This window comes from Mugil cephalus, chromosome 6, assembly GCF_022458985.1.
Source record: "Mugil cephalus isolate CIBA_MC_2020 chromosome 6, CIBA_Mcephalus_1.1, whole genome shotgun sequence".
Classification (NCBI taxonomy): Eukaryota; Metazoa; Chordata; class Actinopteri; order Mugiliformes; family Mugilidae; genus Mugil; species Mugil cephalus.
In genome coordinates, this window is record NC_061775.1 from 23471310 (window position 1) to 23496146 (window position 24837).

At 36.0% G+C, this 24837-nt stretch overlaps 1 protein-coding gene across 1 annotated transcript in view; it reads left to right on the forward strand.

Moving 5' to 3' along the window:
* Positions 1-24837, forward strand: part of LOC125008845 (receptor-type tyrosine-protein phosphatase C-like) — a 46395-nt gene that overhangs the window by 6458 nt on the left and 15100 nt on the right. Inside the window, exons 4-9 of the mRNA XM_047586177.1 lie at positions 16833-17087; positions 17177-17404; positions 17497-17610; positions 17846-17983; positions 18083-18238; positions 19005-19151. Coding sequence (XP_047442133.1) covers positions 16833-17087; positions 17177-17404; positions 17497-17610; positions 17846-17983; positions 18083-18238; positions 19005-19151 — 1038 coding nt within the window. The remainder of the gene's footprint in view (positions 1-16832; positions 17088-17176; positions 17405-17496; positions 17611-17845; positions 17984-18082; positions 18239-19004; positions 19152-24837) is intronic.

The window sequence follows — 24837 nt, forward strand, 5'->3', positions numbered from 1 at the left end:
AAGGAACCAGTTCGCCAGGACGAACGCCAGTAAGTCTTCTACTCTCTTTTTCTGTTATTCACGTAGGACCTTGCAGCTAGTTATGTTGCAGTAAGTCAGTCCTCATATCCTTTTATTTTTCAGTTGATTATTTTTCAATGCCATTACTTTGTTACACTTTTGTGTCAATGCCAAAGACTGTGTTTTCAATGTCAAATATTAAAGTCATTGTTCTGGCTCCATACTTGTGTGAGGTAGACATGCAAGTTCTGGATCAATTTTTACTTGAGTTGTGCTCCTGATGAATTTATGATTAAATTCTGTTCTAAAACAATGAGAGTTAAGTGAATGATTGAAAATGTTTTTGAACACAGAATAAAAGAAGAAACAAACAAACAAACAAGCAACAATAAACAAAGCAACACAATTTCATGCTACATGCACTTAAATTTAGTGGAGTTGGAGTTTGGTGGAGTTCAAAACTGTACATATTAAGTTCAAAGTAAGAAATAATCTACTTCATGGGAAGCGGTATAAAGAGATGATTTGTAAGGCACTTTAAATATTATTATTGTTGTTATTATTTAGCAGAGGAGGAAGAAAACATTGAATACCTTTTTTGCCTTAACCTTACGCCTTTTCGAACATTACCAGTAATTTATGTTACTCATTGGAAGAAATTTTATTTTTCTGTCTGTTTTTCCCAATTATTTGCATTTGATGCATTTCTTTTGATTTGAATGTTCGAAATATATAAATTAAAACTAAGCTAATGATCAAAAGGACAAAAGTGTTGATAGTGTGAACGCCAACTGTTTTACTAGTTGGACATTTGTTGAAAGTTTAGTTGAAAAGTGTGTGTGCAGTTCCTCAGTAATCTCGTCCTCTGAACATTGTCCGTCAAGCAGCTTTTTACAAAATATTATTTACAATTTCACCCTCAACTATGAAACAAAAGCAAAAGAAATTTTTCAGTGTGTTTGTTCGAATAAGTGAAAATTACAGAGTGTACAGATCTGACTACCAGCGACTTGTGTTAATGTTTTTCTCTTGGAAAGCTGCTGTTTCATCCTCCTTGCGTCCACGCACCACCACCACAACTGCTCCTTCATCTCAAGCAACCACCCTTAATGTTACCACCTCACCTCCACTCACCACAATAGCAGCTAATAACAAGTCAGAAGCTACTACCAATGGCACAGACATCCCAGCTCCTGCCCCTATACCTCCACTCACCTCTACATCCCTCAACTCAACCTCCTCATTTCAGTCTAACATGACTACAGCACCGCCCATTAACATATCCAGACTCTGTTTACAGTTTTAATGCTGTAAGAAACTTCATCCACCCTCCAATCAATCTCTCTAACAGACAGAACTCAAAACCAGACCTCACCTCCAGTCACCACGGAGAAAACCACCACCAAAGGTTTGAGTTCTCTCTATGATTTAATGTTATTGTGGTAAGATTGTGTTATTCATGGAAGTATAGACAATGGGCGCTCACACCACGAGGTACCTGCTGTAATTTAGAAAAGTGTTTTAAATGACTCATGTCACAGAATCACATATTAATGTATGTTTTCCTCTTTTCTAATCTCCTTTAAATGTGTCTTCCAGACTCGACAAATAAAACAACAAGTGCTAATATTCACTGTGGTGAGTTGATCTTTACTTTAACTCAAGAATGGAATTAAAACTTTTATCCTCTAATTGTTTAGAGATACTGAATTCATCGTTTCTGATGTCTGTTATATTCCAACAGCTTTTAAAATAACTAGCAAAACAAATAACAGTAAACTATAAATGCCATCTCTTTCATATGTTTCTGCTACAACTTTTGTTTACAGACGATGTCGAAAAAGCTGTCATCGGTTTTATCATCATCATCATCATCATCATCTCATGTGTGCCGCTGGTTGTGGTGTTCTACAAGATTTACAGACTAATGCACAGAAACTCCACATAGTAAAGAACACACATCTAATATCCTGCATGAGTTTGACCATGATTGCATGTTTTTATTTTATTTTTAAACTTTACTGATAAAACCATGTGTTAAACATTCATTTAAACTGAATGTCTCCACAGTGACGTGAATGAAGATATGGAGATGGATTCAGAAGCAAGTGAGTCGACTTCACATTTATCAGATTTTTACTAATGATAATGATTTATTTCAAAGCAGGAGTTACCAATAGTTTGTAGTTTTACGAGAAGTAAATCAATAAAATGTCTTATATAAGTATATTTTAGAAGTGTACTATGGTTGTATTGAATTAAATGATGTCCTGTCTGTTGTTGTAGTTTATGTGAATACTCGTCCTCCTGCACAACGTCATAAAGAAGCTCAGTGATGAAGAAATCAGATCACCTTCAACTCTCAGTGCTCAGGAATGAAGTGTCTCAGTGTGGAGCAAATATTTAGGAGTTTGTAGAACTTTAATTACCTTTTAATCATTAGCTAATGTCTCAAATATTATATCTTTTTAACATGTGTGCTACCTTGATGTGTCATTTACAAAACTGCCTTTTTCTCACTGAGCTTTTTAATCTCCATGATGGTCTTGTTAAACAAATAAAAGTCAATTAAAGAAGTTGCTGATTTATTTATTTATTTTTCTCTAATTAAACGGAAGTAAAAAAAAAATAAATAAAAGTGCAGTGCTGGTTGAAGAGAACAGTTACACTGAGGTACAGCTTGTCAACCACTCAGGGCCTCAGGCCTTAAAGAGACACGTGGTTGTAGAAAAGTTCCTGTTTAAAGCAGCATAGTGGAAATCCAAGACAGCCTGGCTGCAGACCTCTGTAGGTACCAGATCTGTTCGATCAGAGTATCTGGCGCTTCCAGATGACGTCACTATATGTTCGACCTGTTTGTTTGGCTCTATCCAGCTCGGACTGCAAGATCGGTTCCTGGTTAGACAACCCTAAGTTTAATTTATAATTCACAATATGTTTGAAAGACATAGTTCGATAACGTTTTTATTTATAAGTTTTAATTTTGCACAAAACAAAAAATATGAAAGCACATTATTGATAAAAAAATAATATGATAAAATGTCAAAATAATTTGAGTTTAATCCATTTATTTGTACATCAGGCGCAAAAGGATTTAAGAAGTTTTATCCTGAAAAAGCATTAGCTATTGCATAGAGGGTTTACTCTTAATAACTAATAGACATTTGTTTTGCTTTCTGTTTTTAATATGACAGTGTTTCTGTTTTTATGAAGAACGTTCACATGTTGATCGTAAAAGTGCTATAGAAAAAAAGATAATTATTTGTTTTAGATTGTACAACCAGAATCAGAGCTCTAAAGTAAAGATGACATTAAAGTTGTCAGCTGCATGTCTGGATATGTTTACCAAAGTGTCTGGGACATCAGCTCTTCAAATGCAATCAAAAAAAAAAAAAAAAAAAACAGGCCTATTTTAGATTAGTATCTAAACATATATTATATCAAGATAGAGAAAATGCCATGAAAACTAAGAGTTCCTGCAGTCTACATTAATAATATAAAGAAACATCATCAACTCAAATAGAGTTAAACATGCAATAAAAAATAGAATGCGATCTATCTATCTATCTATCTATCTATCTATCTATCTATCTATCTATCTATCTATCTATCTATCTATCTATCTAATTCAGTCAATACAATCGTCTCATCTCATCTTCAGAGTTGCGGGAGTTGCTGAAGTCTATCCCAGCTATCATCAGCTGAGAGGTGGGGTACACCCTGGACAGGGTCCATAGGTCCTGTCTATCACAGGGCTGACACAGAAACAAACAACCACTCACACTCACATCTAGAGTCAATTTAGAGTCACCAACTAACCTAAACTAACCAAACAAGCATGTCTTTGGAGGAAACCAGAATACCCAGAGATAACCCACACAGACACAGGAAGAACATGCAAACTCCACCCAGGAAGGCCTGATCTGATCTCAAACTCAGTCGTTCTTGCTGGGAGGCAACAGTGCTAACCACCGAGGCGCTGAGCCGCCCAATACAATTGTTGACCACATCACGCAGCTTGCCGCACTCACCTGTGAGTCTCATTCGCTCTTCTGTCTCCTCCACTAACTACTTTAAGTGTTCCTAAGTATCTCTGAGGGTGACTGCATGTGTGAATTTGATTTCATGTAGATTGACTCAACATTAGCCGGAGAAACAGAAGTTATGAGATCGTATACCCGGCTTCACCGTGAGGAGGAAGTAAAGAACTAAGGGCAGGCAGAGTCATTCTAGTGAAGGAAGAGGAAAAGGGTCTCACCCATTGGAAGCAAGCAGGAGGGAGACCATTGACACCAAGCTAATGACCTCCAACACACAAACAACACATCACCATCAACTAAACCAACGGTCCTAAGGAGGAAACTCACTTCTAAGAGTTCCTTTTGTGTGGTTTACAAGGAATTATCTTAAAATAAAAGAGGAAATGAATCTCTGAAGCACTCGTTTGCAGTGAGAACAAATTCTATTGGTCTCCGGTCAGAGAGGCATATGCACCCCAACTCCCTGATATGGCAGGTCGCTGTGCTCTCAGGGTCCTGCTGCTGTGGGTCGGCATGGTTTCTGTGACTGTAAGTCAATGTAAGTGAATGCTTATTATTTTATTTCATTCATTCTAAAATCTGATGTGTTGGATATTGCCGTACCCATTTTAGAATATGGCACATATGTATTAAAGTTGAGTAATCCGATTGGGATTTTTTATGAAAAGAATAAGGAGAGGAAGTCCCAACCTAACACAACTGTAATTATGGTGCCAAAATACTGACTTTAATATTTTGCATTGAAAATAATATTTGACATTGTAACAAAATTTATACTGATATTGAAAAAAATACTGACATTGAAAAATAGGCATAGAAACGGCATAGAAAAGGAATATTGTATTTGGGTAATTTTTTTTGTTTTAGTCTCAGTGGTTTTCAGTTTCAAGCAGGGGCAGATCCAGAGTATTTTCAAGTGGGGGGCACAGGGGGTAACAACAGTTAAACTTCACTACAAGTGACAAAAAAATGAATGACCTCTGTCTTCAATATTAAGACGAGGAAATAATTTATTTTCTTAAACCATGTATTTTTGTATTCATCGTGCTTTTGTTGGCTGCATTAGCTCTTAGCTTATAAGGATCGTCAATATCTAACTATTATGTGCAATTAGTAAGCTCACCAACAGAAGCATTTGCAGCACTGTCAATGAACACATATCGCAATATTAATATAATTATGAACATTTTTTAAATCCTTAACTGTGTAGTAAACAAAAAGTGTTCAGCACAATAAGCAAAACCATAGATTTGTGATTCTGATGTTCACCTTTGAAACTCAGAGAGCAGAGTGACAGCAAGCGCAAAATGACATTTGGTGCCATCACATCAGATGTGTCAGCTGTAGAGGTCAATAAACACATTATTGAGTTAGAGCAAAAACCATCTGAATATAATTATAAGACACGGCTCAGTGATGCAATGCCAAATAAAAGAGATCCAGAGAGGCCACATTTAACTCTAAGAAAATGCTGATGACCAAACAAATAGAAAAAAGAAAAATATTCCATATTTTTGGCCTACTTTGTTTCCAGTTAATTGGCTGTTTAGTTATTTTTTTTGAAAAGCAACGCACTATGTCCAGAGTTTCCATGAGAATGTGACAAATGATGAGCTTCCACCGTTCTTTTCTGTTAATGCCTGAACACAACACTTAGAACACGACTCATACAGCATCTTGAAGACATGACGCTCTCACATTTTATTTAAATGAGTTTACCTTCCCCTTTTTCTAAATTTGTGCTCTCAGTGGCATGTAGTTATTATTCAGTAACGCTTTCATATGTGTGCATAGAATGCTCTAGATTTGTGTAGCATAAACGTTCTGCTTCTTCGTGTTGTCTACCTAACGAAAGACAAAATGGAAGGAACCAGTTCGCCAGGACGAACGCCAGTAAGTCTTCTACTCTCTTTTTCTGTTATTCACGTAGGACCTTGCAGCTAGTTATGTTGCAGTAAGTCAGTCCTCATATCCTTTTATTTTTCAGTTGATTATTTTTCAATGCCATTACTTTGTTACACTTTTGTGTCAATGCCAAAGACTGTGTTTTCAATGTCAAATATTAAAGTCATTGTTCTGGCTCCATACTTGTGTGAGGTAGACATGCAAGTTCTGGATCAATTTTTACTTGAATTGTGCTCCTGATGAATTTATGATTAAATTCTGTTCTAAAACAATGAGAGTTAAGTGAATGATTGAAAATGTTTTTGAACACAGAATAAAAGAAGAAACAAACAAACAAACAAGCAACAATAAACAAAGCAACACAATTTCATGCTACATGCACTTAAATTTAGTGGAGTTGGAGTTTGGTGGAGTTCAAAACTGTACATATTAAGTTCAAAGTAAGAAATAATCTATTCATGGGAAGCGGTATAAAGAGATGATTTGTAAGGCACTTTAAATATTATTATTGTTGTTATTATTTAGCAGAGGAGGAAGAAAACATTGAATACCTTTTTTGCCTTAACCTTACGCCTTTTCGAACATTACCAGTAATTTATGTTACTCATTGGAAGAAATTTTATTTTTCTGTCTGTTTTTCCCAATTATTTGCATTTGATGCATTTCTTTTGATTTGAATGTTCGAAATATATAAATTAAAACTAAGCTAATGATCAAAAGGACAAAAGTGTTGATAGTGTGAACGCCAACTGTTTCGTTTGTTGGACATTTGTTGAAGGTTTAGTTGAAAAGTGTGTGTGCAGTTCCTCAGTAATCTCGTCCTCTGAACATTGTCCGTGAAGCAGCTTTTTACAAAATATTATTTACAATTTCACCCTCAACTATGAAACAAAAGCAAAAGAAATTTTTCAGTGTGTTTGTTCGAATAAGTGAAAATTACAGAGTGTACAGATCTGACTACCAGCGACTTGTGTTAATGTTTTTCTCTTGGAAAGCTGCTGTTTCATCCTCCTTGCGTCCACGCACCACCACAACTGCTCCTTCATCTCAAGCAACCAGCCTTAATGTTACCATCTCACCTCCACTCACCACAATAGCAGCTAATAACAAGTCAGAAGCTACTACCAATGGCACAGACATCCCAGCTCCTACCCCTATACCTCCACTCACCTCTACATCCCTCAACTCAACCTCCTCATTTCAGTCTAAAATGACTACAGCACCGCCCATTAACATATCCAGACTCTGTTTACAGTTTTAATGCTGTAAGAAACTTCATCCACCCTCCAATCAATCTCTCTAACAGACAGAACTCAAAACCAGACCTCACCTCCAGTCACCACGGAGAAAACCACCACCAAAGGTTTGAGTTCTCTCTATGATTTAATGTTATTGTGGTAAGATTGTGTTATTCATGGAAGTATAGACAATGGGCGCTCACACCACGAGGTACCTGCTGTAATTTAGAAAAGTGTTTTAAATGACTCATGTCACAGAATCACATATTAATGTATGTTTTCCTCTTTTCTAATCTCCTTTAAATGTGTCTTCCAGACTCGACAAATAAAACAACAAGTGCTAATATTCACTGTGGTGAGTTGATCTTTACTTTAACTCAAGAATGGAATTAAAACTTTTATCCTCTAATTGTTTAGAGATACTGAATTCATCGTTTCTGATGTCTGTTATATTCCAACAGCTTTTAAAATAACTAGCAAAACAAATAACAGTAAACTATAAATGCCATCTCTTTCATATGTTTCTGCTACAACTTTTGTTTACAGACGATGTCGAAAAAGCTCTCATCGGATTTTTCGTCTTCCTCATCATCATCATCTCATGTGTGGTGCTGGTTGTGGTGTTCTACAAGATTTACAGACTAAAGCACAGAAACTCCACATAGTAAAGAACACACATCTAATATCCTGCATGAGTTTGACCATGATTGCATGTTTTTATTTTATTTTTAAACTTTACTGATAAAACCATGTGTTAAACATTCATTTAAACTGAATGTCTCCACAGTGACGTGAATGAAGATATGGAGATGGATTCAGAACCAAGTGAGTCGACTTCACATTTATCAGATTTTTACTAATGATAATGATTTATTTCAAAGCAGGAGTTACCAATAGTTTGTAGTTTTACGAGAAGTAAATCAATAAAATGTCTTATATAAGTATATTTTAGAAGTGTACTATGGTTGTATTGAATTAAATGATGTCCTGTCTGTTGTTGTAGTTTATGTGAATACTCGTCCTCCTGCACAACGTCATAAAGAAGCTCAGTGATGAAGAAACCAGATCACCATCAACTCTCAGTGCTCAGGAATGAAGTGTCTCAGTGTGGAGCAAATATTTAGTTAGTTTTTAGAACTTTAATTACCTTTTAATCATTAGCTAATGTCTCAAATATTATATCTTTTTAACATGTGTGCTACCGTGATGTGTCATTTCCAAAAACTGCCTTTTTCTTACTGAGCTTTTTAATCTCCATGAGGGTCTTGTTAAACAAATAAAAGTCAAACTGAAAAAAATTAAAGAAGTTGCTGATTTTTTTTGATTTTTTTCTTTTTAATAATTTCTCTAATTAAACGGAAGTTAAAAAAAAAAAAGTGCAGTGCTGGTTGAAGAGAACAGTTACACTGAGGTACAGCTTGTCAACCTCTCAGGGCCTCAGGCCTTAAAGAGACACGTGGTTGTAGAAAAGTTCCTGTTTAAAGCAGCATAGTGGAAATCCAAGACGGCCTGGCTGCAGACCTCTGTAGGTACCAGATCTGTTCGATCAGAGTATCTGGCGCTTCCAGATGACGTCACTATATGTTCGACCTGTTTGTTTGGCTCTATCCGGCTCGGACTGCAAGATCGGTTCCTGGTTAGACAACCCTAAGTTTAATTTATAATTCACAATATGTTTGAAAGACATAGTTCGATAACGTTTTTATTTATAAGTTTTTAATTTTGCACAAAACAAAAAATATGAAAGCACATTATTGATAAAAAAATAATATGATAAAATGTCAAAATAATTTGAGTTTAATCCATTTATTTGTACATCAGGCGCAAAAGGATTTAAGAAGTTTTATCCTGAAAAAGCATTAGCTATTGCATAGAGGGTTTACTCTTAATAACTAATAGACATTTGTTTTGCTTTCTGTTTTTAATATGACAGTGTTTCTGTTTTTATGAAGAACGTTCACATGTTGATCGTAAAAGTGCTATAGAAAAAAAGATAATTATTTGTTTTAGATTGTACAACCAGAATCAGAGCTCTAAAGTAAAGATGACATTAAAGTTGTCAGCTGCATGTCTGGATATGTTTACCAAAGTGTCTGGGACATCAGCTCTTCAAATGCAATCAAAAAAAAAAAAAAAAAAAACAGGCCTATTTTAGATTAGTATCTAAACATATATTATATCAAGATAGAGAAAATGCCATGAAAACTAAGAGTTCCTGCAGTCTACATTAATAATATAAAGAAACATCATCAACTCAAATAGAGTTAAACATGCAATAAAAAATAGAATGCGATCTATCTATCTATCTATCTATCTATCTATCTATCTATCTATCTATCTATCTATCTATCTATCTATCTATCTATCTATCTATCTAATTCAGTCAATACAATCGTCTCATCTCATCTTCAGAGTTGCGGGAGTTGCTGAAGTCTATCCCAGCTATCATCAGCTGAGAGGTGGGGTACACCCTGGACAGGGTCCATAGGTCCTGTCTATCACAGGGCTGACACAGAAACAAACAACCACTCACACTCACATCTAGAGTCAATTTAGAGTCACCAACTAACCTAAACTAACCAAACAAGCATGTCTTTGGAGGAAACCAGAATACCCAGAGATAACCCACACAGACACAGGAAGAACATGCAAACTCCACCCAGGAAGGCCTGATCTGATCTCAAACTCAGTCGTTCTTGCTGGGAGGCAACAGTGCTAACCACCGAGGCGCTGAGCCGCCCAATACAATTGTTGACCACATCACACAGCTTGCCGCACTCACCTGTGAGTCTCATTCGCTCTTCTGTCTCCTCCACTAACTACTTTAAGTATTCCTAAGTATCTCTAAAGGGTACTGCATGTGTGAATTTGATTTCATGTAGATTGACAGAAACAGAAGTTATGAGAGCGTATACCCGGCTTCACCGTGAGGAGGAAGCAGAGAACTAAGGGCAGGCAGAGTCATTCTAGTGAAGGAAGAGGAAAAGGGTCTCACCCATTGGACGCAAGCAGGAGGGAGACCATTGACACCAAGCTAATGACCTCCAACACACAAACAACACATCACCATCAACTACACCAACAGTCCTAAGAAGGAAACTCACTTCTAAGAGTTCCTTTTGTGTGGTTTACAAGGAATTATCTTAAAATAAAAGAGGAAATGAATCTTTGAAGCACTCGTTTGCTGTGAGAAAATAGTCTATTGGTCTCCTGTCAGAGAGACATATGCACCCCAACTCCCTGATATGGCAGGTCGCTGTGCTCTCAGGGTCCTGCTGCTGTGGGCCGGCATGGTTTCTGTGACTGTAAGTCAATGTAAGTGAATGCTTATTATTTTATTTCATTCATTCTAAAATCTGATGCGTTGGATATTGCCGTACCCATTTTAGAATATGGCACATATGTATTAAAGTTAAGTAATCCATTTGGGATTTTTTATGAAAAGAATAAGGCAGGGAAGTCCCAACCTAACACAACTGTAATTATGGGGCCAAAATACTGACTTTAATATTTTGCATTGAAAATAATATTTGACATTGTAACGAAAATTATACTGATGTTGAAAAAAATATTGACATTGAAAAATAGGCATAGAAACGGCATAGAAAACTAATATTGTATTTGGGTAATTTTTTTCTTTTTAGTCTCAGTGGTTTTCAGTTTCAAGCAGGGGCAGATCCAGAGTATTTTCAAGTGGGGGGCACAGGGGGTAACAACAGTTAAACTTCACTACAAGTGACAAAAAAATGAATGACCTCTGTCTTCAATATTAAGACGTGGAAATAATTTATTTTCTTAAACCATGTATTTTTGTATACATCATACTTTTGTTGGCTACATTAGCTCTTAGCTTATAAGAGCTATCTAACTATTATGTGCAATTAGTAAGCTCACCAACAGAAGCATTTGCAGCACTGTCAATGATCACATATCGCAATATTTAATATAATTATGATTTTTTTTTTTTTTAAATACTTCTTAACTGTGTAGTAAACAAGAAGTGTTCAGCACAATAAGCAAAACCATAAATTTGCACTACTGGTGTTCACCGTTGAAACTCTGAGAGAGGAGAGTGACAGCAAGCGCAATGTGACATTTGGTGCCATCACATCAGATGTGTCAGCTGTAGAGGTCAATAAACACATTATCGAGTTAGAGCAAAAACCATCTGAATATAATTATAAGACATAGCGCAGTGAAGCAATGCCAAATAAAAGAGGTCCAGAGAGGCCACATTTAACTCTCAGAAAATGCTGATGACCAAACAAATATAAAAAAAAATAATAAATATTCTATATTTTTGGCCTACTTTGTTTCCAGTTAATTGGCTGTTTAGTTATTTTTTTTTAAAAGCAACGCACTATGTCCAGAGTTTCCATGAGAATGTGACAAATGATGAGCTTCCACCGTTCTTTTCTGTAATGCATAACACAACACTTAGAAAAACGACTCATACAGCAACTTGAAGACATGACGCTCTCACGCTCTATTTAAATGATTTACCTTCCTCTTTTTCTAAATTTATGATCTCAATGACATGCAGTTATTATTCAGTAACGCTTTCATATGTATACATAGAACGCTCTAGATTTGTGTAGCGTAAACGTTGTGCTTCTTCGTGTTGTCTAACTAACGAAAGACAACATGGAAGGAACCAGTTCGCCAGGACGAACACCAGTAAGTCTTCTACTCTCTTTTTCTGTTATTCACGTAGGATCTTGCAGCTAGTTATGTTGCAGTGAGTCGGTCCTTATATCCTTTTATTTTTCAGTTGATTATTTTTCAATGTCATTACTTTTGTTACACTTTTGTTTCAATGCCAAAGACTGTGTTTTCAAATATTAAAGTCATTGTTCTGGCTCCATACTTGTGTGAGGTAGACATGCAAGTTCTGGATATGACTTGTGCTCCTCCTATAAAAATGAGAGTTAAGCGAATGAATGAAAATTTATTTCAACACAGAATAAAAGAAGAAAACAAAACTAAACAAACAAGCAACAACAATCAACGCAACACATTTTTATGCCACGTGCACTTAAATTTAGTGGAGTGGAAGTTTGGTGGAGTTTAAAACTGTACATATTATGTTCAAAGTAAGAAATAATCTACTTTCTAACAGTATACAAAACATGTTCATGCATGTGCATATCTGTTTGTGGGGTGATTTTGTGAAATACATTGGGTGAAGAAGTCAGGCACAGTGAAGATGTTACACAATATGGGAAGAGGTATAAAGACATGATTTTCACAAATTATAGGAATGAAGAAGACGTATGTAAGGCACTTTAAATATTATTATTGTTGTTATTCTTCTTATTATTGTTGCTATTATTATTTTAATTTAGCAGAGGAGGAAGACAACACTGAATAATGACATATTAATACTGGCAGGGGGTGGGGCCAGATAAGTGTGTTACTTCCCGCGACACCTTTTTGAACATTACCAGCAATTTATGTTACTCAATGGAAGTATTTTTATTTTTCTGTCTTTTTTTTCTATTGTATATGCATTTGATGCATTTCTTTTCATTTGAACGTTTGAAATAAATATAGTAAAACTAAACTAATGTTAAAAAGTAATGATTGTGGGAATGCCAACTGTTTCCCTGTTTGTTGGACATTTGTTGAAAGTTTGGTTGAAAAGTGTGTGTGCAGTTCCTCAGTAATCTCGTCCTCTGAACATTGTCTGCAAGAAGCTTTTTACAAAATATTATTTGCAATTTCTCCCTCAACTATGAAACAAAAGCAAAATAAAATTTTCAGTGTTTGTTCAAACGTGAGTGAAAATTACAGAGTTTACAGATCTAATAACCAGCAACTTGTGTTAATGGCAGCAGCTCCTAACGATGGCACAGACATCTCAAAAACTCCCTCCATATCTCCACTCACCTCTCCATCCCTCACCTCAATCTCTCTAACAGACAGAACCCAAAACCAGACCTCACCTCCAGTCACCACAGAGAAAACCACCACCACCAGATGTTACAATCCTTTGTGCCAAGACCCCAGACAAAATAAGAACTTAGTAATGTTGACTGTAAAAGCTATAGGAAGATTATTGTCATTGTTATTATTTGTTTTAGCTTGTAGGACCAGAATCAGAGCTCTAAAGCAGCGGTGACACATGGGTCATGTTCTTGTCATTTAATGTGTTAACACGACCAGATGACTTCATTTCTGATCTGCTGGATATTTCTGACACATTAAGTTGAAATTCAGAAATTTCAAGTCTCTTTAAATCAAGCTGCTGTTATTAAATCAGACACCACTGATGACAATTCTCTGACATTTACAGTCACCATAAATCCAGGCCGTGGTGGAGGGACCATAACGGAGAGAGAAAGAAAAAGAAAAGAAATGAGAAAAAACAAAAACAAACAAAAACAGGTACACACACACATTTGGGTTACATAGGAATGTCAATAGCTGCTGTGCCTTCTACAAAGGAAATAGATGGCTAACAGAATTTTCTGGTGGTCCCTCTTACAGTATATCTATTTTTTTCTAAATGAACATAACTTATGACCTCCCTAATCCATTGGCCATAACCACTCATTACTTTAAGTGTTCCTAAGTCTCTTAAAATAAATGGGGCCGCATGTGTGCATTTGTTTTCATGTAGATTGACTCAACATTAGCCATTAGCCAGAGAAACAGAAGTTATGAGAGCGTATACATGGCTTCACCGTGAGGAGGAAGCAGAGATTCTCTTAAAATAAAAGAGGAAATGACACTTTAAAGCACTCGTTTGCTGTGAGAACATATTCTACTGGTCTCCGGTCAGAGAGGCATATGCACCCCAACTCCCTGATATGGCAGGTCGCTGTGCTCTCAGGGTCCTGCTGCTGTGGGCCGGCATGGTTTCTGTGACTGTAAGTCAATGTAAGTGAATGCTTATTATTTTATTTCATTCATTCTAAAATCTAATGCGTTGGATATTGCTGCACACGTATTATAATATGGCACATTTGCATTAAAGTTGATTCCAAACTAAGGAATCAATTCAGGACTTTTTATGAAAAAGGAATAAGGTGGGGAAGTTCCAACCAAACACAACTGTAATTATGGAGCCAAAATACTGACTCTAATATTTGGCATTGAAAACAAAATCTTTGGCATTGTAACAAAAATTATATCGATACTGAAAGTAATATTGATGCTGAAAAATGAGCATAGAAAATTAAATATTGTATTTGTATTGTATTTTTTTTTAATTTTTTTTTAGTCTCACTCGTTTTCAGTTCAATTTTTTTTGTTTTCAGTTTCAAGCAGGGGCGGATACAGAGTACTGTCAAGTGGGGGGCATATGGGGTAACAACAGTTAAACTGGGGGGCCACCTAAAAGTGACAACAAGAAGAAGCGGAAGAAGTTGAATTTTTTTTCTTCTCATGAATTGTGAAATGTGATTTATTCTTGATAAAGTCTATTTTCATTCAAAATTTTATCGAGCAGTTTCTTCCAAACAGAGCCAGCCCTGAGCATACGCAGTACAGACAAATGCTAAGGGTACAGTGGATCCACAGGGGGCGAACTGAGGCTGAGTTGGTTATTTTTTTCTTAGTAACAGCCTACTACTTGTACTACTTTACATACTATTATTTCATTCAATTACCAAAACCCACTACAAAACTCCCTTTATCTAATAAGTCAAAAGTTATGCAAAAACAACATTATGCATCCTGTATTGAGCTGAAAAAAGATGAACTTTGTCCAGTTTGACAATTTTTGACAAATAATGAGCAGAACACGGCTCAGAACACATACAGCATCTTGAAGACATGATGTCTGCTCATGCTCTATTTAAAGAGTTTAGACCTTCCTCTTATTCTGGGTTATGTAGCTCCTTCGTGTTGTCCAGCTAACGAAAGATAACATAGAAGGAACCAGTTCGCCAGGATGAACGCCAGTAAGTCTCTTTTTCTGTTATTCACGTAGGACCTTGCAGTATATCAGTATTCCTATATATATCCTTTTATTTTTCAACTGATTATTTTTCAATGCCATTACTTTTGTTACACTTTTGTTTCAATGCTAAAAGTTCTGTTTTCAGTGTCAAATATTAAAGTCATTGTTCTGGCTCCATACATGTGTAAGGTAGACATGCGTAAGGTAGACATGCAAGTTCTGGATAAATTTTTACTTAAGTTGTGCTACTGAAAAACACAAGAAGGGAAAAAAAAAACAGAAAAACTGATGTTCACAGACTCGTCTTTACAAAGTATAAAACAAAATGTTTGACATGATTTTATAGGAATGAAGAAGATGTAAGGCACTTTAAATGTTATTATTTATTTATTTATTTTTTTAAATTAAATTATCATTATTTTTATTTAGCAGAGGAGGAAGACAGGCAGGGAGTGGGACCAGATAAGTGTGTTACTTCCCCCAACGCCTTTTCGAACATTACCAGTAATTTATGTTATGGAAGTATTTTTATTTTTCTGTCTTTTTTTCTGTTAGATATGCATTTGATGCACTTCTTTTCATTTGAATGTTTGAAATAAATAAATTAAAACTAAACTAATATTCATTTGTTGAAAGTTTGGTTGAAAAGTGTGTGTGCAGTTCCTCAGTAATCTCGTCCTCTGATCATTGTCTGTCAAGCAGCTTTTTTACAAAATATTATTTACAATTTCACCCTCAACTATGAAAAAAAGCAAAGAAAATTTTCAGTGTGTTTATTCAAATGAGTGAAAATACAGAGTGTACAGATCTGACTACCAGCAACTTATGTTAATGTTTTTCTCTGGAAAGCTACGTTTATCCTCCTTGCTCACGCACCACAAACAACTGCTCCTTCATCTCAAGCAACCAGCCTTAATGTTACACACTACCTCCATCACCACAGTACAGCTAATAACAAGTCAGAAGCTACTACAATTCAGACAACATCCACTACTGCCCTATACCTCCACACACCTCTACATCCCTCAACTCAACCTCCTCTTTCAGTCTAACATGACTACAAGCACTGTCTGTAACGTATACCAGACTGTTTACAGTTTTAATGCTGTAAGAAATTGTGAAATGATGATGTCTCAGTTTAGTGTCATGTCAGGTAAGACTGTTGGCAGTAAGTTTTGCTGTCTGAAGTGACCTCAACATGCTCTCATCCTGCAGCCACCACTTCTCCTACAAGCATCTCAAACACAACCACTCTCCTACAACCATTATCCACCCTCCAACCAACCTCTCTAACAGACGAACTCAAAACCAGACCTCACCTCCAGTCACCACGGAGGAAACACCACCAAAGGTTGAGTTCTCTCTATGAATTTAATGCAACGTGGTAAGATTGTGTTATTCATGGAAGTATAGACAATGGGCGCTCACACCACGAGGTACCTGCTGTAGTTTAGAAAAGGTTTTAAATGACTCATGTCACGATCACATTTAATGTTTGTTTTCCTCTTTCTAATCCCCCTTAAATGTGTCTTCCGACTCAGCACGTCCAGAGTGTGAGTATCACTTTAAAGATAATTTATCTCTAGTATTTATGTCCAGCTCGTGTTTCATCTTTACATTAACTCCAGTGAAAGTAATTTCTATTTCAGTCAGTGTACAGAATATATTTTATCAGCAGCAAACACAGAACCATGTTCAACATCAGTTTAACATATTTAATAATTCTGTTGATTTTCTGTGCAGGTTCTTACACTGTTACACCCATCAAGTTTGGTTTAAAGATTACAGTGATGAACTTCACCACTGGAAACTACAACATCAATATTTCTGAAGTAAACGGATCAGAGACAAAGACGTACAACCTTCAAAACTCATCTCTTGAAATCAAACACCTGAAGCCCTGTACTGACTATGAGCATAGAGTTACTTTCATTGACAGTGATGGAAGTGAAACACTCTGTGACTCTGGCCAAGATGTGACTGGAACATCTACATTGAGTGAGTACAAATAATAAATACTGTTCTGTTTCTGTTAATTGAAGAAATGTGAATAAAACAGACATGTGTTCATCACTTGTGTATTTCAGGTGAAGGTGACATTAAAGTTGTCAGCTGCATGTCTGGATATGTTTGTTACCAAAGTGACTGGAACATCAGCTCTTCACTGTCAACACCAGATAAGATTCAATGCAACAGAGAAACACAAAGTAAAACATGGTGTGTCAAAGGTGGTAACGAGGACATTTGCTCAGATTTTACTTCAACCTTCACGTGTGGGAGCTCTTCTTTTAGTCGCACCACATTCATCTCTCTTGGTTTGTACAAACTATCAAACTTCATTTTCAAACTCATGTGCTTTATATCTAAAGTTATCAAGTTTTATGTTTCTAATTCTTTCTCTCCACAGATTTCTTAGATCCAAGTGACATAAATCAGACTCCTCCCACTGGACTTCCTGCAGAAATTAAACCAGTGTTTCCACCAAAGTGTCAGAGTCTCACTGTTGATTACACCTGTTCAGGTAAAGAAGAGAAGCAGAGAGAAGAAGATTTACAGTGAAACAGATCAGATTTTCTTATTATTATAAAACTGTGAACAGTGATGAAAATCAATGCTGCTTTTTGTTTTCTGCGATCTATTTATTTATCCTGAATGTGTCCAAATTTGAATTTAAAGTTAAAGATAACTGCTCCTAATAATCACTGAGATATAAAAACCATGACTGAAGAAATCATCTCATCCTGGTTTCTCTTCAGAAAATGGAAAAGTCAACGACTACAGGAAACTGTCTGAGCTGGAGCCCTTCACAGAATACAACTGTACTGGTCAGATCAAGAAGAACAACGTCTTCATAAATAAAACAACTCCACCCATTAGTGTTTATATCAAGTGTGGTGAGTTGATCTTTACCTCATGAATGGAATAAAAACTTTTATCCTCTGATTGTTTAGAGATACTGAATTCATCGTTTCTGATGTGTTATATTCCAACAGGTTTTAAAATAACCACTGTGAGCAAAAACCCAACTCAAACGTCCATTGAGCTGAGCTGGACAACAACTAGTGACAACTGTCAACGTGTCCTCCACACAGAGAAGCTTTCTCATGAGTGTAGCTGTCATGAAACCTACAATCGTCAACCTACTCAAAGTAAGTGAAGCTGTTTTAGATTGACTCTACTTTGTGTTTAAGTTACAGCAATATATTTGAATGAGGTCTTTGAGATGAACTCTCTGGTCAGTCTGATAAGACGTCTGAATCATCAGTGAGCTTCTAGAATATATTTTTTCTTTATTTTAGTCAATTAAAGGAAAACAGATGAAAATATGTTTATTACATTTTAGTTTATTTATTTTAGTTTTCTGTGTGTTAAAATACACATGAGACTGAAATCATGTTTGATTCTGTTTTTCTACTGAAGATGTGGTGGCAAAATGTGATTTAAAGTTAAAATGTGTTTCCTTCAAAAATAGTGATAAAGGCAGTATCTCTACAGGTCATATAGTATGTAGTGTATGTTTAAAAGTTAATTTAATACATTTATTAAGTAAATTTGCAACTCATTTTAATTGACTTTTGACTCAGATATAACTTAAATTTAATGCATTTTACTATTACTAACTTTTATTTATGCACCTGTTTTTAATATTACAGTGTTTCTATTTTTATGAAGCACATTATAATGTTGGTGATGAAAGTGCTATAGAAATAAAGATTATTGTCATTGTTTTTATTTGTTTTAGCTTGTAGGACCAGAATCAGAGCTCTAAAGCAGCAGTGACACATGAGACATGTTCTTGTCATTTAATGTGTTAACATGACCAGATGACTTCATTTCTGAATTAACGGGATATTAAAAATCAAGCTGCTGTTATTAAATCAGACACCACTGATGACATTTCTCTGACATTTACAGTCGTCACAAATCCAGGCCGTGATGGAGGGAGATGTACGTTTACTGGATTAAAACCATTCACTGATTATACCTGTGAAGTCAAACCCATCTACAACAACAAGGAAGTCGGTCAAGGACAAGTGGTTGTAGTGAAAACTGAGCCTGGAAGTAAGTGAACAAGAAAAAATAAATGTAATGGAGAAAAATTAGAATACCAATTCATGATCAAAATCATTTATTTTTGAACATCTATGTTTTGTGATTTCTCTGTTAAGATAATGTCATGGATGTAAAAGCTTTGAAAGTTAGGGATCAGCTGACATGTGATGTTTAGTACCATAACTCTTTTAGATCTTGTACAGGACGTATGGTTGTGAAATTCTAGTAAAGATTTGAATTAGGATCCTCAACTCAACATAATAATGTAACGTAAAGCTCAGTAATTATTTAAGGTAATTAAATGCTAATAGTTCTAGTCTTGATCAATATGAAGTGAATTAGAGAGTATACCATTCATTGATACCAATAGTGTTTATGAGAGAATGAATGTTATAGATGACACTCTAAAACATTTCTAAAACGTACCAGGATCACAGTAATGATGGAGAGTTAATTGTTGGTAATTTCTGTCAGTCATGGTTCAGACGTTATTTATCTTATCAGTCGGAAATATTAACACTTAATACTAACATTTAGGTGTTGATTCAGTTGATTAAGACAATAAACACGAACTGAAATAATAATTACAATAATCTATTACTGAAGTAAGATAAACAATTTTCTTCAAAAACAAAACATTTTCCAGTTAATGATTCTATTCTGACGCCTTAAATAGACTTGAAGTGTTGGATAATTCAATGAAAAATATATCATATATATATTATAATATAATATTATATATTATATTTCTATACAGGTTATAAATAAAGTCAAAAGCACCAAACTATTGTACAGTAAAAGCCTCACCAGTCATGATTCAAAGATTTGTTGAAAGCATAAAAGCATAAAAGTTTGAGTTTTGTTGAATATCAGATGTAACTTTCTGTCATTGGTTCTTTTTTATTACACTTTTTATTCATGTGATGGCTAGAAACTGATTAATTATGAAAATAAATATTAAAATTTCTAAATGTATAAATACATTTTTGTTTTCATTCTCTTTCAGTACCAGAAGCTATTCCAAAAGTTGATGTGACTCATCCAGAGAATAATGTGATTATAGTGACCTGTAAATATTATGGTCCTTTGAATGGACCTGAGAGGAAATACAGAGCACGTCTTAATGATGGTCGACACAGTGAAAGACAATGTGAGCTTTGAATTCAGAGATCTGAGCTACTCTACGAGCTACGAAGTGAAGGTTAGTATAATATTACTGTTTGGTTTCACTAGAATATGATCATTTCAGTCCTTTATTATTAATGAACTTTCTGTCTTTTCAGGTGACTGTCTGGAATGGACACTATGAGAGTAATCCCACAATACAAACAGTGACCACTTCCTGTATGTGCCATTTTAATTACTAGCAATAATACTAAGAAACTATAAATGCCATCTTTTTCATATATTTCTGCTACAACTGTTGTTTTCAGACAATGATAAAGCTGTCATCGGTTTTCTCGTCTTCCTTATCATCATCTCATGTGTGGCGCTGGTTGTGGTGATTTACAGACGAAAGCACAGAAACTCCACAAAGTAAAGAACACACATCTAATATCCTGCATGAGTTTGACCATGATTGCATTTCTATTTTTAACTTTACTGATGAAGTCACGTGTTAAATATTCATTTAAACTTAATGTCTCCACAGTGACATGAATGAAGATATGGAAATAAAATCAACAGCAAGTGAGTCGACTTCACATTTAACAGATTTTAACATCAGTTACTAATGATAATGATTTATTTTGGTGCAGCAGTTACAAATAGCTTATAGATGAGAGTCAATAAAAGAAGTCAATAAAATGTCTTATATGTCCTGTTTGTTGTTGTAGTTTATGTGATTGCTCGACCTCCTGCACGGCGTCGTAGAGAAGCTCGTAATGAAGAAAGACCTGATGAAGCTGCAAACTAGGAGTGGAAAGTTGTTTCACTAGTTTCTCAGAACTGAAGAAGCTACTTGGTTAAGTGGCAAAACGTCTCAAGAAATTCTACAAGTCCAGTTGCCTTTCTTCAAACACCTTTTGGAATGAATACCTGCAGTGTGTTACAAAAGCGTCCCAGAAGCCGTGTCACTAAATATAGGTGGCTGTTCTATTTTTCCAGCTTGACGCTTGGAAACTGCGTCAATGTGAGCAGATTGAATCATTCAGGCGGGAAGTCCATCATTGAAAAACATTGGAAAATAGTGGATCCAGGGTTATTGTCAAGAAACAAGACGCATTAAAGTGAATATTTCCTGCTGTGTGGGGCGTGCCCTATCTGTCACGATGCCGTTCCCCACCAGTGGGGCGCGTCCCACACTTCGAGAAACACTGCATTACACCAAGGCACAGCTTGTGAGCTCCTCGGGCATGGTTGTAGATAACTTCCTGTTTTAAGCAGCGTATTTGGTCTAACACACGCTTGTTAAACTGACACTCAGAACACCGACACACCCGCTTCCTCTCGCCCTCCCTCAATCAATCACACACGCACACATGCAGTGTCCTCTTGACTTGACTTAAATATCTTAATAATTTACTCGACCGCCCACTCAAATGCACAGCCGGCAGCTAAATGCACAGTGCAGATTTAATCGGGATAAAAATTCATTCACGAACACAGTCACAAGTCAAACATGACTTGTGGATTTTCCACATCACCTGGTCGTTTGATAACCCAAATATTCATTAGACTGCATGACCCAAAAGGCAGTAAGAGGAGAACACAGTGGTCGACCAGTGACTAAAACAGCACATTCGACACGTACATCTACGGCATAAAAGGCCTCTGTTTATAGTGCTGGTTTTCTCAGCATGAACAACCACAATAAACAGTAACTTCAGTAGAGTGACACATGCAGCTTAACCGAGGCAAACAAGGCACGACAGAAATATAACCACATTAAAAATAACAGGTGTAGCTCAATAGACTGTACAGTAACCAGTAAAGCACAGAAGAGGTGTGAACTTTATTCACCCTGTTTGAAAAGTAACGCCATTCGCTTGTCTTTCACGGTGGAAAAGTGGACAGTAAACATGTTGTAAAATTTCTTGCTGGCCTTTAGGTGCTGCAGGACAAGAGTCAATGGACATCTTGGCTAAGTTGACAAGTCTCTGTCCACATGTATTTCTAAGATATGTTTTTATCCTTTTAAGACAGGAAAATGAGGGCTCTGCTGATGCACTGGTGGCCGGGATCATGAGCATGTTTGTAGACCTTGGAGAATGTGCCCTGTAGGTCATTGTCAAATGTTGACACACACTACCGTTCTCATTAATGTATCAGATTACAATGGTGAGATGTTGGAAATGTCCACTTGTACAGCAACAAAAGGCATTTGTTTATTTCTTTATCAGTCTCATCCGATGATGTGAGCTCTGCTTTCAATGATGCAACAATAAATCTCATTAGAACATCCTGGTTCCTCTTCGCCTGCTCATTGTGGTTCTTTGTGCTAATACAGGGAAGGCTGTAACATATCCCAGGTGTCAATGGAAGAGAGATGGGGTACACCATAGACAGGTCTCCGTCCGTCACAGGGCCAACACAGCGAAACAGACAACCATTCACACTCACACCTACGACCAATTTAAAATAATCTCATCTCATCTTCTAATACCTCTTATCCTCACTTGTGGTGGTTGCTATCCCAGCTGTCATCAGGCGAGAGGCGGGGTACACCCTGGACCGGCTGCTGTCTGTTTCAGGGCTAACACAGAGACACATAACCAGTCACTAATTAACCTAACAAGCATGTCTATGGGGGAAACCACAGTACCCAGAGAAAACCCACACAGACACAGGTAGAACATGCAAACTGCTCCTAGAAAGGCCTGAGCCGGACTCAAACCCAGTCATTCTCGCTGGTAGGCCTCAGTGCTAACCACAGAGACACCGTGTTGCCCCAATTTATAATAATAAAAACAATAATATACTTTATTTGTATAGCACAGTTCATACGAATATTACAGATGAATGCGGAGGGAGGAAGAGCACCTAGTGAGTTCCCATGCAGACACAGGGAAAATATGCAAACCCTACAGTCAGCTGATGGATTCAAACCCAGAGTCTTCTTACTAACCACCACACCACTCAACACACCAGGACAGTTCATTTAAAATCAAAGAAATTCTACGTGCATGGAATTGTAATAACGTAAGGAATAAACATGGAGGCTTGGCCATTTGAATGAAACAACAGCTCTATTCATTGTCAGGCAAATGGAAAATATTATATATATTTGGTCGTATCATACAGACCCCGAACTGCACCATAACTATCGTACATCAGGTAACACTGACATGCTCATTCCTATACTCTCAGATTTTCCTTTGCCATCCAATTTATTACACCACCTGCCCGACCAAACTGTGATCTGAATGACTGAGAACTTTCACTCTTCATCAGTTGGAGATACACACATATATATATATACACATATGTTTGTGTATATATATCTGCTAACATTACACCTACGAGAGAGAAGAATTATATTTTTCCAGCAAGCTGCATGATACAAGTCACCAAGTATTCAATTTTCTCTTCAGCTGTTTCTCCAAATTGCAGCCATGACTCGCTGACTGTATATAACGTACCCCAGCGAAGAGAAGAGAAGAGAAGAGAAGAGAGAGAGATAAGAGTAAAGAAGAGAGAAGGAAGAGAAGAGAAGCTTAACGCATTCTTTGTTGAATATCCAATGTGAGATGACTATTTCAGGGTAACCTGGTGACTTTGCTAAAGTCATAAAATATGGTATGTGTCAGTAAATATACAGTAGATTGTATTAAATACTGATGTTCCACTAGTAAATATACAGTATCATAAATTAAACCAAAGGACAAAAACAACTAAACTTAAAGCATTTCAATTCACATCTCCTCAGTTTGTATGTACAGTATATTTATCACACAATACACGTACCAGATACTGACAATGGAATCAAAGTACAGATGCATGCAACGTGTGAGTGAATAAAAATGTATCAACCAAACACATGTGGTCGTCGAATATTTTTCGGCTCGAAGCAGCTTAGCGGAAATAAGGCTTCCTGCCACAAAAGTTAAAGAGATGTCTATACGTGAGACTTAACAGTCCTCCTTTTTCAAATAATAAAAAACAACACCTACTGTGTTGGTATTAGTAGGCTACAATATACTGTACGAACACCTTTGCTCCTGGATATGGCACATCTCTGCACTCTCCAGATTTTGGTGTTCTGGACCTCGGTCATCAGTTTGGCCGAATGTAAGTATTAAATCAAGACAACTTTATAAATGACACATGAAAGGAAAAACTTCTAGAACCTGTGATGTGAACTGATAAATTAAAGAGGATTATTTTCCTAGATCAGAAGTTTATCGTCAAAATGTTTGTTTATTGAAATAGTAAGTTCAAATGTAAGTCAAATAATTCTATATCAGGAGTTTTAATATTTAAAGTTAGTTTTGCTCTTTTTATATTTCAAGAACTGAATAACTAATTAAAAGATTAATGAAATCAAATACTTCAGAAATATATGTATACTGAGTAATTATCACAGCTATCTAAACATTTTACAATCTGCGTAAAATATATAAAACTTGATTATGAAAAATTAGACAAAGCAACTATGTTATAAAATTATCTACTTAGGTTATAATTTGATTCATCATAGATTATTTTTTGATATTTAACAACCAACGAAGAATGAGAAACTGCAAATCTGTTAAGC